The following is an 18,137-nucleotide window of genomic DNA, read 5'->3' on the forward strand; positions in this document are numbered from 1 at the left end:
CACAATAGTGCTAGTATACTTTCCCAGCACTAGTAAGCTTTCATTTTTCCAGACACTTGCTGGTAATGGTTAAAAACTGTATTGGCCTTTCTAAATTTTAGACATGACAATGGCTTATTGTTTTAATCTGTACTTGATGAGTGATGAAGGCTAACAGTTTTCTTATGCATCTTAGTCATTTTCTTTCTCTTGTGAGTCATCTGTGGTTGGTTATCCTTCACTCATGTATCTGTTTGTCTAGTTTTGTATGTGTTTTTAGGATGGTGGTTACCTTCCAGTGCTAAGAATGATGTTTGTTGAAGTTACATTTTCTTTTCCCTTTCTCATGTTTTTTAAATTTTTAAAAAAATTTTATACATTTTATTCATATTCTTCCCCTCTCCCAACTCCTGTCAGATATTGCCTTCCAACTTCATGTTCTTTCTCTCTCTCAGAAAAAAACAAAAACCACCAGTCTCCCCAATCCCCAACCCTCTCAAAACACATAAAAAATACGGAGACCAGTTTGTGTTGAATGACAGGGTCTCCGTAGCCCAGGCTGTCTGGACTCTCAGAGCTCCTGTTTCATTCTCCTTAGTTCTGGGATTTTATGTGTGAGCAGTGGTTGAGGTTTCTGATTGATACATGTGCTGGTGTGTGTATGTACATACATATATAAATGTGTTTCTGCGCTTTGACCAATTTTGCTGTCAGTTACATTAGCACTGAAGAAAGTTACAAAGTTTGCCTTCATTTTCTTCATTGTTTATTAACTGCTTTTGAAGAACTTGTCCATTAAGCCATTTAGTGAGGTATCTCCTGGGCATAAGCAATATCATTTCCCTTTAAGACATTGATCTCTTTCAGCTAGTTCTCCTTGTGAACCATTTCATTACATTATTTATGTATTTAATTTTGTTTGTTGGGGCATATGCCATGCCATGTGTGGAAGTTAGGGAACATCTGTCATCTTCAGCCATCTCTGCTGAGTTATATGGGAAATTTAGGTTGGCGTTTATGTTTGAGAAACAGCCACAGTGTATGTGGCTGTGGTCTTCACTTTCCTGACAGAATGTTGAAAGGTTCCAGTTCTCTACTGCAGTTGCTGACCATCTTTGTAGAGGGAAGTCTGTGCTGGTGTCTCACTGTGACTTTAATTTCCTTCTCACTAAGGACTAATGGTAAGGAGGCATGTTCGACATATAACACTAAGGACTAATGAGAAGGAGGCATGTTCGACATAGAACACTAAGGACTAATGAGAAGGAGGCATGTTCGACATAGAACACTAAGGACTAATGAGAAGGAGGCATGTTCGACATAGAACACTAAGGACTAATGAGAAGGAGGCATGTTCGACATATAAATAAATCTCTTACTGCCTGTATGATTTGCAGTGTCTTCTGGACTGTAGCCTGTTTTCCTTTTCTCAATGTTGTCCTTTCTTTGCAGACATTAATTTTTTTTAACTTTTAAACATTTATTTATTTTCTATGTATGAATGCCTTGCCTGCATGTATATAAGTACACCATATGTATACAGTGCCCACGGAGACCAGAAGACATTAGACCCCCTCCCCCAGAACTGGAGTTACAGAGGGTTGTGAGCTGCCATGTTGGTGCTAGAACTGAACCCAGGTCCTCTAAAAGAGCCTCTTAACTGCTTAGACATCTCTCCAGCCCCAACTTTTGAAGTCTGATAAAGTCCAGCTGTTGGGTGACAGAAGTTTTCCTGGGGGCATTTTGCAGCACACACATGTCTGCTCACCCCAGATAGGGATCTCACTACAGACCAAAGGTATGGACACCAGCAAAGTCCAACTTGATAAACCAGTGTATTTGATTGGGGTTACCACAGGAGTATGGGTGAGAGGTTGCTTACAGGAGCAGGAATAACTCAGACAGCTGCATCACCCAAGCCCACCTCAGTGTGGGCGACAGCTCACAAAGCTGGGATCCAGGAACAGACTGCACTCAAGCCTGCAGGCAGCGCAACAGGTTGGAGAGCGTCCTTTTTAAGTGACTCATTTGGTCTAAACCTCTTCCAGGCAGCTGGTCTCATCTCAGAGTCTTTTTTGAAGCTTACCTCTGCTACCCGTGGCAGGCAGGGCTCTAGTGAATCTGGTTAGTTTAGGGACCTCCTGAAGCTCTTTTGAGTCGTTTCCCTTCCTGCAGGATGAAATGTATCAATCTTGAGGAAACTGTATACAGCACCATCTAATCGAATTTTTTCATTTGTCAAGCATACGTTTCTTATGCTTGAGAACTGTTTAATTAAGGTCACAAAAATATCCTATTTTTTATATGCTTTATAATTTTAATTCATAGTTAGGTCTTAACTCTGTAATTGGTGTGAAGTGCCTAAATTCATCTTTTATCTGTTAAATGCCAATGACTTTCTGTTAAGTTCTTTTGATTAAATGTAGTAGCCTGTTTCTGCAATCTCAAGTTTACATGAACTTATAATTTTATGCTAGTCTCATAATGTCTTAATTTCATGTAAGTCCTGTGAATTTTAATTTTCTCATTTCCCTCAATACTGTCTTGGCAATTATGGGTAAATTTAATTCTTATTAGGTATCTCATAAATATTTCTTAGCAGTAGACTTGCTTTTGGCTATTTGTTGATAGTGTTAACTGATACTGGCAGATAATGGTGTCTAGTGACTATGCTCAGCCTCGGCATGTAATTTTTTTCATGTGTGTTAACTACATGGACTCATGCCATCATCTTGGTAGATGGTTCCATTTATTACATAAAATATTCCTTTCCTTTTCTCTCTTGGCTTTGAATTTTGTTCTTGTGAATTAATGTGAAGCTTGTTTTCACTACTCTTATCTAATTTTTGTCTGTTTTTTTTGCCAAACAGGTCTTAATTGATTTCCCCAACCTTTTTTGGCTGTAATTCCTAATAATATGTTTTGCTTATGGGTTTAATTTGTGATGTGGTCATTTTTATTTTTATTTTTTTAGATGGTCTGGATTTCTACTATTCTTCCAAACAACATGCTCAGAAGATGGTGGAGTTTCTTCAGGGTACGGTTCCCTGTAGGTATGTTGTGAACCTACATGTGTAAGTCCATGGATCTGGGAATAGGCTATCCAAATATAGGTCACATCTGGTCTTCAGGCTTAGATAACTTAACTTTGTTAAAACTAAAATTTTAGTATGAGTATTTCAACAGTCATGAAACATTGACCTACCATTTTATATTAGCCCAAGAGTCCTGAAGAATCTTTTGATAGCTAAACCTAACTCCATAACAGTAAGCACTGTAATGATGAGCCATAGAAGATGGGTAGAAGAACTAGGACTTCAGGATGGGAGAAATTTTCATAAGCTGAGTTTATATTGAAAGATGAGATTAGCAGGAACAAAGACCCAGGAGGTACATTAGTGTGGCTTAGAGTAGAGTCATTCTGATGAAGGTTTGAAATATAAGTGGATAAAATTAGACTTTGCCCTGTGTTCTAGTTTCGTGTCTATTGCTGTGATAAAGCACCCTGACAGAAAGCAGCTTAGAAGAAAGGGTTTATTGGGCTTACAGTTGTTACAGTTCATCTTCATGGATAAATCAAATCAGTGAATCACATCACATCAAGAGCAGAGAGAAATGGATGTGGACATGCCTGTCCACTTGCTTGCTTGTCTCAGCTAGATTTCTCTATTCTAAAACAGTTCAGGACCCTCTGCCTAGGGCAGTGGTTCTCATCCTTCCTAATGCTGTGGACCCTTTAATATAGTTCCTCATGGTGACGACCCCAACCATAAAATTATTTCATTGCTACTTCATAACTGTTAATTTTGCTATTGTTATGAATCGTAATGTAAAATGTCTGATATGCAGGATCCACAGACTGAGTACTGCTGGCCTAGAGAATGTGCTACTGTGGGGCTGGGTCTTCCCACATCAATTTACTTAATTCAGACAGTCCCCCACAGACATGTTCATAGAACCCAGTCCTTCTCAGTACTGAGACAGTTTTTCTCAGTCCTAAGACAGTCCTTCTACGTTATGTCAAGTTGACAATTAAAGCTAACCACACCATCAGGAAGCTGTTTGAAGACATTGGACTTGGATTTGATAAAAATTGGTGCCCCCAACTTTATATAAGGAAGGACCTGTCCCTTTCTGTTAATACTAATTTTTTTTCTTAATAGATACAAAGCATCACAAAGATTGATCTCTCAAGATATCCATAGTAACACATACAATTACAAGAGCACTTTTTCTGTGGAAATTGTTCCAATATGCAAGGTACCTCTTTTCATGTAATTAATTAATGCCTGTAAGAGAATAGGAATTAATTGGTTGTATGTAATTTATTGCTCCTGGTTTCCTACTCCTATACTGGCTAGAAATTAAGAATAACTTCCTTCAATGATTTCTGACATGCTCAGCTTTGCTACACAGAGAAACCCTGTCTCGAAAAACCAAAAAAAAAAAAAAAAAAAAAGATTTAAAATATGTGTTTAAAACTATGAATTGGAATGCCCTTCCTTTTGGTGTGTTGTGATGAAAAGTTTGGGCTGGTGAGAAGGCTCAGCCTTTTTACACAGTGCTGGCCATGCAAGCTCGGCAACTTGAGTTGGGTCCCTGGAGCCCAAGTAAAGGTAGGAGAGAACCAGTTCCACACAGCTGTCCTCTGATAGCCACATGTACACTTGAACACATGTACACCTGCACGAGTGTGTGCACACATACCCACGCACATAAACAATAACATTAAAACAAATTGATTGTGAAATTTTATAATCCAATTTTATTAAAAATTGGAATCTTAATGGACATACAATAATTTTATGAAACTTTCATTTATAGGAAATGGTAGTTAAAAAGATGAGTGAGCCACTTTAGAATATGTGTGGCTAAGTGTTTTGTGTATGCACATGTGAGTGCATGTATGCATAGATGTGTACCTGTGGAGGCCAGAAGTCAGTATTAGGTGTCTTCATCAATGGCTGTCCGCTTTATTGTTGGAGAGAGTTTCTCTCTATACCTGGAGCAACTGATGAGGCTGGATTAGCTGGCTGATGAGCCCTGGGATCCGCCTGTCTCTGCTTCCCCACTTCTAGGCTTACCAGCTTTTTCACCCGAGTGCTCGGAATTTGTACGGCTTGTGCTGTCTGTAGCCTGGCCAACAGGATTTTGACTACATTATTAATGGAAATGAGATCACAGAGTCATCTTTACTTGTGAACATAATATCAATAAAACATTTAAAGCATGCATTATCATTTCATTTACATGTACTAAGATAAAACATTTAAAAAGAAAAAGATATGAGTAAAACCCAACAAATAGCTGGGTGTGGTGGCGCCTGCCTTTAATCTCCGAATTTGGGAGGCAAAGGCAGTGAGTTCTCGGACAGCCAGAGCTACATGGTTAGACCCTGTCTCAAAAAAACAGGCAACCAAAAAATTAGAACAAATAGTAGTAACGGTTGTACTGGGCTGGGGATATAGCTCAGTTGATAGAGTGCTTGCCTCGGTGTTTGAAGCCTTGGGTTCAGTCTTCATAACCATGTGAAATCAGATGTGTTAGCACACATCTACAGTTCCAGCACTGGGGAGACAGAGGAAGAGCAGAAGTTAAAGGTCAGTTTCAGCTACAAATAAAGTTTCAGGCTACATGAGACTATCTCAAAAAAGAAAGAAAAGGTTTTACTAATGAATATGTAACTATAGCTCTTTACCATGTAGAAGCTTGTGTTCATATTGAATAATTAAAAGTTATCACTGTCATAATTTATTGTGGCTGTTCTACATTAAGCTGATATCTATATATTTCACTATTTTCCCTTAGATTTATGTCTTACTAATAGAGATGAGGTATATAATTTTAAAGATGATATTGAAGCTTAGAAAGTTTAGATAGATGACTTATCCAAAGTTAATGTAACCACAAAGTGATAAGCTACCCTTTGTACCTAGGTTGGTGACTACAGCTTTTAAAGTTGTCAACAGTGAATTACATAATAGTACAGTACCAGGGATGAAAGGACAGCCTAAAATATGGTCGGCAGGCTTCCTGTAACAATATTTCTGTTAGTAGATATTTTGTGCTTTCGGTCCATCACTTTAGTGTAACTGTTCGACTCTACTGTTGACAAGGTTAGCCATGGATGGTAATATGAAAACACATGACCATAGCTGTGTTCTAGCTAAAAGTAGTTACTTTGAGTACCACTTTTGCTAGTCCTCATTAAATACATTAAAAGCCTGGGTAGTATAAATTTAGATATAACGACATAATTAGGCCTTGTGTATTAAATACAATGAAGGGCTGTAGTTGTCTTGTGGTACCTATAGGTAATTAAGGATTCCCTGTGACACCAAACTCCAGAGATGTACAAATCCCTCATAAGACTGTATAGTATATGTTACTCCTTTATAGATTACTTTAACCTAATCTGATGTGTATGCTATGTAAATGGTTGTTAATTGAACTGTATTTGTAGGGAAGGAAAAAGACTCTACCTGTCCACTATAGGTGTAGTGCTTAAAAAAATACTTCTGAGCCACAATTGTATGAACTAGAGGGTATGGAACACATGGATATAGAAGGCTGATTATATTTTTGTTTGTCTTTGGGAGCTCCTGAGTTCAAAACCAAAAGTTGGAGTAGGTGCTAATGAATAGTGTCCACCTCAGTTAAAAATTCTGTGACTGTGCTCTGGTACAGCTTTATGTATGACCCAGATTTTTTTTTAATTTTAATTTTATTTAGTTATTTATTTTTTGAGGTAAAGTCTTAACCTTAAATCCTGGATGGACTGGAACTCAGAGATTCTCTGCCTTTGCCTCCCAGCCATTTCTATCTTTTAGTACAGTTAACAAACAGACGAGTACCACTGTTGGTTAATATAGCATCTTCCATGTAGGTGTGACTTTTTTAGTCATTTAGTCTTGGATTACACACTCAAACATTTAACTGTTTTAGAGAAATGTGTTTCCCATTGGAATTTGGTTTTCTGGCAATCAGAAGTCACAAGGAGATTTAAAAAGTTACTCTATTCTTGGTGTTATACTTTGATTAGACTATGTACCATATTAACATACAGAATGATAAGTATTTATGTTACAATTAAATTGAAACGAATTTAGCAAACATGAGTGTGGAGGGCTGATTATAAAAAAGATTCTTAAAAAATACTACAGTTATGACAAGTAGACCCTTCTTAAAAGGTACGAAGTGTTCGGTTTCTCTAAGGTGTGACTCTTATCTGCAGGTCCTTTATTGGCCCAAGAAAGAAAAATAATGTTGTGGAGCCAGGCATGGTAGCATCCTATAGGCTGAATCATGAGGCTTGATAATTCTACACCAGCCCATAGACACATTCAGACAAGACAGGCAGACAGTTTTGCTTGGGGAAGAATGGTTTAGTCAGGTTTATTCATGAGTGTTTATCAAAGGCTGCTAACTTAGAATTTGCCTTGTTTTAGATGTTACTTGTTTTTGCCTAGGATAATGTTGTCTGCCTGTCACCAAAACTGGCGCAGAGTCTTGGAAATATGAACCAGATATGTATTTGTATTCGAGTAACTAGTGCCATCCATCTCATAGACCCAAATACCCTACAAGGTAAGCTTTGGAACTACACTTGTTTTAACAATTTTGTCCTCTGTGGTAAACAGTAGTCACTCTTGCCTTTATATTGTTTATTCCCCCACTCTCATTTTCTTTCTTTCAGTTTTTTTGAGACAGGGTCTCATGTAGCCTAGTCTGGCCTTGAACTCTACATGAGGTCAAGGATGACCTTCAATTCCTGACCCTCTTCCCTCCACCTCCCCAGTACTGGGATCATAGAGGTGTGCTATGAAACCAAATTACATGCTGTTGGAGATTGAACCTGAGGCCTCATTGAATGGATGCTAGGCAAGCATTCTTCTAAGTGAGCTACATCCCCAGTCCCAAATGTCATTCTTGATAATATTATTTTGAAAGACTAATAGTTTAGTACTTTAAAAATACAGGAATTATAAAGCTTTTTGTTATTCTTTTTTTTTTTTTTTTTTTTTTGGTTTTTCGAGACAGGGTTTCTCTGTGTAGCTTTGCGCCTTCCCTGGAACTCACTTGGTAGCCCAGGCTGGCCTCGAACTCACAAAGATCCGCCTGGCTCTGCCTCCCGAGTTCTGGGATTAAAGGCGTGCGCCAAGAAACCGTTCTGTGAACTTTTAGATATTTCAGTTTTATTCCATTCATTTTTCTGAAAATTTTCTGACTCATACAATTTTGGTGACTAAGTCTTTTGCCAAATGTGTGTGTGCTCCAGTGTGAGGATTGGACATAGAGCCCTTTGCCTACTAGACAGATTCTGATGCTAAACTATATGTCTTTTAAACAAGTATTTTAAATTTTCGGATATTTGACCTATGATCCAGTGGAACAACTAATTTAAGTAAGAATTTTTAACTTTTTATCATTATTATGGGTCATTTTTAGCATATCTTTATATAAATCATTTTTTATAAAAGGAAGACTGAATAGTGATAGAAGTCTTGTCATTGTCTCTTTAATCTTTTTCTTAAGTTTCTAATAAGCTTTCTGTTATTTTGATACTTTTCAGATAAAAGTAGGCTTTATGGCTTATAACTTTTAAGTAGCTATGATGACCAATAGGTTTCTACCATAAAATGTGAGCACGTGAAATCACCATAAAACTGATTGAATTTGTTCTGTGGCATTCTGCTTAACAGTAACTAAATAAGCCGGGCGGTGGTGGCGCACGCCTTTAATCCCAGTACTTGGGAGGCAGAGCCAGGCGGATCTCTGTGAGTTCAAGGCCAGCCTGGGCTACCAAGTGAGTTCCAGGAAAAGGTGTAAAGCTACACAGAGAAACCCTGTCTTGAAAAACCAAAAAAAAAAAAAAAACAGTAACTAAATAAGATGTAAATATTTTTGATACCCGATATTTCCCTTATTCCATTTGGAGGTTTGGGGCTCATGTATGGGCTTCATAAGTGATGACTTCCTGCTTGTTATATGCATCTTTCTGGTCAACACATTATCTTGTTTTTTATGCTTATTCTTAGTTGCAGATATTGATGGAAACACTTTCTGGAGTCACCCTTTCAATAGTTTATGCCATCCTAAACAGCTTGAAGAGTTTATCGTGATGGAATGCAGCATAGTCCGAGATCTGAAACGAAGTGCTGGGGCTGGAGTCATATCAAAAAAGGTAATCAGCATCTACCCATTCTTACTCTTTACAAAGTTTTGGTTTTCAATTGTTGGTAATTATAAAATGTGGAGTCCTCCCCCCCAAAAGAAAAACACCATGAGGTTAGCTGTGAGGGTCAGCGACATCACTCAGCAGGTAAAGGTGAAGTCTGATGACTTGAGTTGGATCCCTGGAATCCATACTACAAAGTTTTCCTCTGAACTCCAGATGTGTGCTGTGGCATGTGCCGCCATCCCCTGTCATCCACACACACACACACACACACACACACACACACACACACACACACACACACACACACATACCCCTATAATTCTTTTAAAATTGAGTTGTCATGGCTGGTGTGGTAGTGTATCCCTTTAATCCTAGCACTCAGGAGGCAGAAGTATTTGGATCTCTGAGTTTGAGGCTAGCCTGGTTTACATGTCAAGTACCAGGGCTGCATACTGAGACCCTGTCCATAAAATTGAATGGAGTCATTGTGATAAAGGTTGCAGGACTATAGTCTGGTAAGTTAATTGTCTTCTTTTTGTATTGGGAAAAGGCTTTTTTTTTTTTTTTTTAATTTGCTCTATTTTTTTTTTTTTTTTTTTGGTTTTTCGAGACAGGGTTTTTCTGTGTAGCTTTGTGCCTTTCCTGGGACTCACTTGGTAGTCCAGACTGGCCTCGAACTCACAGAGATCCGCCTGGCTCTGCCTCCCGAGTGCTGGGATTAAAGGCGTGCGCCACCACCGCCCAGCTTAATTTGCTCTATTTTTAAAAAGTCATTTTCCCCCTTTATTTTGGTGGAAGAGAACCAGTGGACATTAAATTTCAAAATCATTATTGAATATGAAATCATCCATACATTATTATACAACATAGGAAGCCTTTGAGTCAGTCTTTTTATCACTAGGAGAACTACATTTGGTCCACATTCAGATTCCTTCCTTTGTCTCAGAAGTGTCTTGGAGTTTGCTCAGACTGGTATCTAGTTGGGGAACACACATTAAATTATGTGAATATTGTAATTCTTAAATCTTTTCTTTAGTGGTAATGCCTTCCTGTGTTGTTAGGATACCAACTTCCTAAACTGAAAGGGCACATAACCTTGTAGAATAATATGCTGCCTTCTGGATCTCTGTTACTGTTTGCTTCCTAGTGCCATTTAACTTGATTTTATGTCTTTCCTCTAAATTAGAAGAGCACCTACATTTTGGCAAACAAATATTTTTTTATGAACATATTTAAGAGATGACGTGTATTTGTTTTGTTTTTTTTGAGACAGGGTTTCTTTGTGTAGTTTTGGTGCCTGTCTTGGATCTCGCTCTGTAGACCAGGCTGGCCTCGAACTCACAGAGATCCGCCTAGCTCTGCCTCCTGAGTGCTGGGATTCAAGGCATGCGCCACCACCGTCTGGTGATGACGTGTATTTTCAAATTTTATTTGGGGAGGGGGAAGTTGTGCCATGTGCACATGTCTAAATATAGAAATCAGAGGATACCTTGAAGGAGTTGCATCTGAGGAGCAAATTCAGGTCGTTAGATTTGGTGGCAGTTATCTCTATCCACTGAGCTATCCTTCCAGTCCAATGTGGGCTGTGTGTTTTCATTGTTAGTGCTGGGGTAATTTGTCCGTTTTTCTGAAGTCTTAGTTTTTTTGTTTTGTTTTTGTTTTTTTAAGTCTTAGGTCTTACAGGAATTTGCTTAGACTGTTTTCTTGCTCTAAGATTCTTTTACTCTTCCGGTCACTTTTGTGCTCACTCTGAGTTAACCAGTCTCTACGAAGACATTTCCTTTGAAAACACTAGATGTATATGTTGCGAGTTTGTTTTTTCAGGGGGCAATGTTAATGTTTCATACAAGTTTTAGATTGTTTTTATGGTTTCCTTTGAAGTCATTTTATGTATTTCTTATTTGGTAATTCATTAGTTTTGACAGTGTTTTAGAATTCTGGAAAGTGTAAGCAGTTTTAAATGCATATTAAATGAGAAAAAAGTCAGTATTGTACTTAATTTTTTCATGAAATGATTCTTGAATTGTTTTGTTCCTGAATCTTTTTTCATTTCTGTTAAAGCACACCCTTGGGGAAGTCTGGGTCCAGAAGACATCTGAAATGAATACAGATAAACAGTATTTTTGTCGGACTCACTTGGGACATCTTTTAAATCCTGGAGACCTGGTGCTGGGGTTTGTTTCATTTTGTTGTGTTTTGGCCTGCCAGGTAGCATTGCAAGTTTTCTTCAGGAGCCAATAAATATTTAAAATACTAAACTTGTTAATTTCAAAAAAAGATTTCAGAGTTCTTACAAGCCTTCTAGCTTTAGAGTTCTTACAAGCCTTCTAGCTTATTTTATTATTGATAACTATAAACCCATGTATTAGACAGAAGCTAATAGTTGTTCCATTTGGGCCATCATCTGAAAGAGTCATTCATTTATTCAAAGATTTTGGTAATTGAACACTGAATTATATAGTTTGGATATTTATGCTTCTTAGTGGGAGTGGGTTGTTTAATGGCTGTGATAATACTTCACCTTTTGGAAAGAGCCAGGACTGAAGAGATGGCTCAGAGGTTGTGTACACTGCTCTTGCAGAGGACCCAGGCTCAGTTCCCAGTCAGCTCACAAGTCTTAGTAGCTCCAGTTTTAAGGGATTTGATACTTCTGATCCCACTTGCATGCATACAGTATACATAAATGCATGTAGGCACATACACATAATTAATAAAAAAAATTAAAAAGACAACAGCTCTGTATGCCAGACAGCTCCCATAAAAGTAACAGTCTCTATACCTGTGCTCATCAGTGTGCTCTAGACATGGACTTTGTTTCCAGAGTCTTGAGTTCTGTTTACAAGAGAATGAAAGGTTGTTGCTTGTTTTATAAACTGCGCAGACTCATTCAGTTGTGTTCTGAAATCAAGGCTGCTGTGTCAGTCTGCCCTTTGGGAAGAGGGTCCGCAGTGGACAGTGAAAACTTAGAGTGCAGTGTATTCCTGTTTGCAGAGGCATGTGCACCACATAGCGTATTTCAGAACCTTTAATTATTTATTTTGATTTTTAAAAATTTTAAACTTTATGTATATCTTTTGCCTGCATGAGTATATGTGCCTGGTGCCCACAGAACCTAGGAGAGGACGTTGGATCCCCTTGAACTGGAGTTAGAATGGTTGTGAGCTGTCGTGTGAGTGCTGAGAATTGAACCTAAGTCTTTTGAAAGAGCAACTAGTGCTCTTAACCACTGAGCCATCTTTCCAGCCCCAAATTTCAAAACTTAAAATGGGGAGCATATGAAATCTTTTACTTAGAAAGATAGGGGTATGTGTGTGTGTGTATGTGTGTGTGTGTGTGTACACACATGTATAGGGATGCTATATATAAAATCGAATTATACAAAAAGGATACTCATTAAACTTTTCACTATTTATATTTCAGATTTGATTTGGCCAACTGTAATTTAAACGATGAACATGTCAACAAAATGAACTCAGATAGAGTTCCAGATGTGGTAAGGTTCTAAGGTTTTTGTTGTTGTTGTTGTTGTTTTTCCTGTTACAATAAAGGGTTGGTGTGATTCTGAGGATTTATTCAGGGCACTCCCACCTCCAATAATCAAATTTTCATATTCTTAGCAAAACCTTGATAGTGCCTGACCTGGTGGTACAGGTTTACAATCTCAGGTATGCAGGAGGCTGAGCTGGACAATCACAAGTTCAAGACCTACCTGGGCTAGAGAGTGAGTGTAAATGAATTTAAGACCAGATTGGAAAACTTAATGAGAGCCTGTCTCAATAAAGCAAACACGGACAAGATGACTGAGGATGTTTCTCAGTGAAGAATGCTTGCCTAGCATGCATAAAGCCTAGCCTCAGGCCCCAGTGCTGCCAAACAAAACTCAAAATACTGTTGATAGACTGGAGCCAAGTTTATACCTGGAAATGATGACTTCTGATTTATTCAGACTCACTCTCAGGTTAGCCTCAGCTTGTTTTATATATTTTCTCCATTTCGCAGGCCCTTTAGAAGTAAGACCATTATTCAGTATTAGATACAAATTGGAATTGAAAGTAATCTTCATAGTATCACCTCTTGGAGAAAGACTGACTTTTGAAAAGCCCGTAGAGTTGTACCGTGATGAGTTTGAAGTTCATAAACAGCAGTGAATAAATATAATACTCTGCTCTCACTTGCTTAATCTTTTTAGAATAAACATGAATTGCTTTAACTGTGAGCAGAAATGAAGTCCTGGTAATAGAGGTTCCTATTTCATCTGGTTGGTCTTCAGTTGATAAAGTAGGGGAAAAAATTGGTGTGAGTCAGAATGGGCATTTATTTTTTAGATTTATTTCTTTAATGTGTGAGTGTCTTGCTGGCCTGTATCCGTGTGCACCACGTGTGTACAGTGCTGCTGGTGTCACATCCCCTGGAACTGGAGTTACAAATGGTTGTGAGCCACCATGTCGGCGCTGGGAACTGAATCCAGGTCTTCTCAAGAGCACCAAGTGCTTTTAACTGCTGAGCCATCTCTCCAGCCGCAGGATGGGTATTTATTTCTCTTTTCTAAAATTTTCACTACACAGTTATTAAATGTTATAAAATTCATGTACATTTTCTAAGTGCTTATTACTGTGAAAAACTGAGTATCTGTAATGTTTCAAAATGTGCTGTATGAATGGTGAGTGAAAATCAAAATTTAGGAAAAACAGTGCAAGTTTTTGGGATTAAAAATTTAACATTTAGTCATTTGAAAATTTCACAGCTAGATACATAATGCTCTAATGCATCCTAATGAATACATGGTAAAAGTTTAAAGTCCTCTTGACACTGTCTTTTGATCTCTACACCCTTCTGAAGAGTAACTTCTGCCCTCAGTTGGACTCCTTGGCATGCCTGAGGTTTGAATTTTTTCCTCCTGTGTGTGTCTGACGTGCTGTAACTGCAGATACTTCTGTAACAGGTGTTAATTAAGAAGAGCTATGACCGGACGAAACGCCAGCGCCGTAGAAACTGGAAACTGAAAGAGCTTGCGAGGGACCGAGAAGACATGGACACAGATGATGAAAGGTCCTGCTTTCCTTAAGCCTTAAAGTTGTTTCAAGGGAAACCCTTAGAAATCAGCCTTACATTGTAAAGAAATTACTGTTACCCAGTAGATCGTTGCACTCAAAATTAACTTTGGATTAGGAAGTTATGAATGGAATCTGCATAAGAGAATCCATGAAAGAATGTAATGACATTATATAAGCAATTATTATACAGTAATTGTTGCCTGGGTTATTGTCTTTATAATTACAGTGTTGATGTAAATAATTTCATTAAAAAGTTCAAATATAATGAATAATTACCATGTGGATATCATGGATGATTGCTTATGTCTTAAGCTTAACAAAATTAGTTTATTGACATTAGATGTTACTCAGATAACTTAAGCAGAAGTGAAAATAATGTTTTCCAAAAATATGTATTAAATGAATTAAGATGTGACTTTAATTCTTTTTTTGATATTTTTATTTACCTTTATTTTATGTGTATGAGCGTTTGTGTGAATTTATATCTGTACCATGTGCATCCAGTCCCTGTGAGGCCAGAAGAAGGTGTCAGATCCTCTAGGACTAGAGTTACAGATGGTTTTGAGCCATGATGTGGGTGTGGGTGTGGTGGGGGATGAACCTGGGTCCTCTGGAGGACCCAGTGCTCTTAACTGCTGAGCTATCTCTTCAGTCTGTGGCCTTAATTCTTGAAGAAGGTAAAAAAAAAAAAATTGAAAAAAAAATGAAGAGTTTACATTATTGGGAAGCAATAGCATTTCATAGTGTGATTTAAAATATATATACATATGTAACCTGTTAAACTGTTTAGAAGTACATACTTGACTATTTCAGCTGTAGTCTTAGCCTGGTGATATGGCTCAGCAGCCAAAGGCTCTTGTGTGCAAGGTTTGTGACCAGAATTCCAGCCCCTAGAACCAACATAAAGTCTGAAGGAGAGAACTGACTCTACAGCATTATTTTCTGTGTTGCCTCTTGGGCTGCAAAGATGTCTCTTGTAATTAAGAAATGCTTCCTGCTCTTTCAGAGAACTCAAGTTCAGTTCCCAGCACCCATATGGGGTGGCTCCATTTCCAGAGCATGCAATGTCCTCTTCTGGCCTCAGTGGGTACCCTCACACTCTTGGCATATACTCAAATAGATACACACACACACACACACACACACACACGCACACACACACACACACACACACACACACACACACTCAAATAGATACACACACAGAGATAAATAAAAGTAAATCATTAAAACACAAAACAGAATAACCCAAATTAACCGTAGTCTTAAAAGGCTATATATTTCACTTGTCCATAAGAATTGGCTTGTATGGATAAAATGGAGGTGAGAAGTATCTTTTCATTGTCTTGCATTTGACATCATCACCTTCATATTTAGCAGTTATGTACTATTGCAAGGAAATTTGTTTTCCAGCCTGACTAATTAAGTAGCATCCATATTTGACCTTTGTGAATATTATAATATTTGATAGAGTGCTCAAAGTTTCTTTTTCTTGCAGGCAATATCAAGATTTCCTTGAAGATCTTGAAGAAGATGAGGCAATTAGAAAAAATGTCAACATTTACAGAGGTTGGTGTTTTGGGTGTATTAAAGTCATGTTGTAGATAGTATTTGTGAGGATATTACAGAGGTTGGTGTTTTGGGTGTATTGAAGTCATGTTGTAGATAGTATCTGTGAGGATATTACAGAGGTTGGTGTTTTGGGTGTATTGAAGTCATGTTGTAGATAATATCTGTGAGGATATTTGGTATTTACTTTTTGTAAGTGATTTATTTGTCTTATAAACTATTGTAGTCAGACTTTTACCTACAGATAAATAAGGAGCAGTAAAATTTACTAAATATCGTTTGCTATATGCATATGGTTGTTAACTGAGCCTGATTCCTTAAGTTGCTAGCTCTTGCATATTTAATTTACTAATTTATTCTGTAAGTATCTGGAAGCCTGCTGTATACAGGAGCTGAGAGCTTTACTACAGCATAGTTACTTAGTACTGCTGATGGTAAGGGTTGTGGTTGTGCATTTCCATTTGTGTATGTGAACTCTCTCGGCTTCTTAGATTCCACCATCCCTGTGGAAAGTGACACAGATGATGAGGGAGCGCCTCGAATTAGTCTGGCTGAGATGATTGAAGACCTTCACATTTCTCAAGATGCTACTGGTGAAGAGGGTGCGTCAATGATGTCCTGATGAGTCACGTTAGATGTGTTTGCACACCAGTCACCTCAGGAAGTCCGCCAAAGAACCTTTATTGAATAGTGCATGTATTCCCTCATTTTGTGAGAGGAGAAATTTGGTCTTAAACTTGAATAAACGACTATTTTGATTGTTCACTTAAAGTATTGAAAGGTTTCATAATTTGATAGTAAGAAATAAGAGATTAGATGGAATGTAATTGTTACTGATATTTAGGCCATTTTATGCAATTTTATCAGAGGAACTGGAGTAGTTTTACTACTTTAGTTCTGGATTCAAATGAAAAAGTTAGGATTCTTTGGCTATTAACCAAATAATAGAATATAAACCAACCTTTTACATTTGTTTTATATTGTTTGCTTTATTAACATATAAAAATACATATGAAGCACTTTTAATATAAACCCAAGCACTTTGGTCCACTTTAAATCACTTATATCTTTGGGATTGGGAAGTGAAGGTTCAGTTTATCACTGGACAATTGGGAAGTTAATTTTAGTTCTACATAGAAGTAGTATCCTTACCCCTATTCTCCCTTCCTGGGATTATACCCAAGGCCCTGTGCTTGCAAAGTTGGTGTCCTATCTTTGAGCTACAACTTTAGCTCTACAAAAAAACTTGTAACTGAGGGTTATTTTAATTTTTATTTCAGTAGAATGAAATGTATTTAAAATGTATGTAGATTTGTAGGGAACACAGACTTGTTTTATAGGTTAAATAAAAATTTGTTCTGTATTGATTCTACCTTGGACAGCAGCTTAGGGTGATAGTTTGCTTATATTATAAAAATGTCTGCCCCTTGTATCAAGGATATAGTTTTTAAATTTGGAAGACTTACTTTTTCTGTAAGTTTGTATCATTGAACATAACACACTACCATCAGCAAGAATATGATTGCAGATGATGGAATAGGAAAATCTTTTATAAAACCAAGAATAATGCCTTCCATATTCTGAAAGAAGAGAGTTGGCTTGGGTTTAAGCATTTTGAAAATGAAGTTTTGTGATCTTGTTCTATAAGCAAGATTTGCTAAACAGCTTACTGAATACTCTATCTGGTCTTTGTATACCCATTAAATATGTAGATGGAGCCAAATGCTCAGTGCAACACTGTCTTTTAAGACTTGACTCCTCAGTTTTTGAAGTTAGGAATAAAGGCCCAAATATCCTGCAGTCTTCCATTTCCGTATGTGTATTCATTGTCCCAGTTTTTGAAGTTAGGAATAAAGGCTCATATATCCTGCAGTCCTCCATTTCTGTATGTGTATTCATTGTCCTAGTTTTTGAAGTTAGGAATAAAGGCTCATATATCCTGCAGTCCTCCATTTCTGTGTGTATTTGTCGTCCTGGTGGTAGACGGATGGGGACGGCTGTTCTTCAGAGATGAGTATGACCATAACAAGTTCTCACTTGTTTTGCCTCTGGTTGGTTTATCAAGATTTTAAGGCAGTATCTTACACAGTTTTCTCAAGTGGAGTTGTTAATTTAAATACTGAAGTGATTTTCCCAGTTAAAAATTTAGTTTCCCTCTAACCTTGGTCTTTCTTGAATAAAGGTATCTGAGAGCTTGCAGGGTGAAGCAGCTTGCTAAGTCTAGGATTCCAGTGAGTCCCATGGTGCTCTGAGTGCTGTTCCAGGGTTGATAGTGGTTGGGAAGCTAATCTTAGTCCAATTCCCAAGAAGTTGTTTATAATCAGCTTTGAAAGTCTGGGATTATCATTGTATGT

The 18,137-nt window shown here is 37.7% G+C and overlaps 1 protein-coding gene across 3 annotated transcripts in view; it reads left to right on the plus strand.

Moving 5' to 3' along the window:
- Positions 1–17,727, plus strand: part of Nmd3 (NMD3 ribosome export adaptor) — a 31,122-nt gene extending 13,395 nt beyond the window's left edge. For 2 of the 3 annotated variants that reach the window (XM_052729873.1, XM_052729874.1), the window contains 9 exons: positions 2,954–3,032; positions 4,143–4,239; positions 7,449–7,566; positions 9,018–9,163; positions 11,222–11,334; positions 12,581–12,653; positions 14,103–14,209; positions 15,713–15,783; positions 16,275–17,727. In XM_052729873.1, the coding sequence (XP_052585833.1) occupies positions 2,954–3,032; positions 4,143–4,239; positions 7,449–7,566; positions 9,018–9,163; positions 11,222–11,334; positions 12,581–12,653; positions 14,103–14,209; positions 15,713–15,783; positions 16,275–16,405 (935 nt within the window). In that variant the 3' untranslated portion in view covers positions 16,406–17,727. Of the gene's footprint in view, positions 1–2,953; positions 3,033–4,142; positions 4,240–7,448; positions 7,567–9,017; positions 9,164–11,221; positions 11,335–12,580; positions 12,654–13,485; positions 13,689–14,102; positions 14,211–15,712; positions 15,784–16,274 lie in introns of those variants that run through there. The other variant, XR_008216180.1, reaches the window with a different exon arrangement.
- The last annotated feature ends 410 nt before the right edge of the window (positions 17,728–18,137 follow it).

The sequence above is a fragment of the Peromyscus californicus genome, unplaced genomic scaffold (assembly GCF_007827085.1).
Source record: "Peromyscus californicus insignis strain IS unplaced genomic scaffold, ASM782708v3 Scaffold_9__1_contigs__length_137607984, whole genome shotgun sequence".
Taxonomy (NCBI): Eukaryota; Metazoa; Chordata; class Mammalia; order Rodentia; family Cricetidae; genus Peromyscus; species Peromyscus californicus.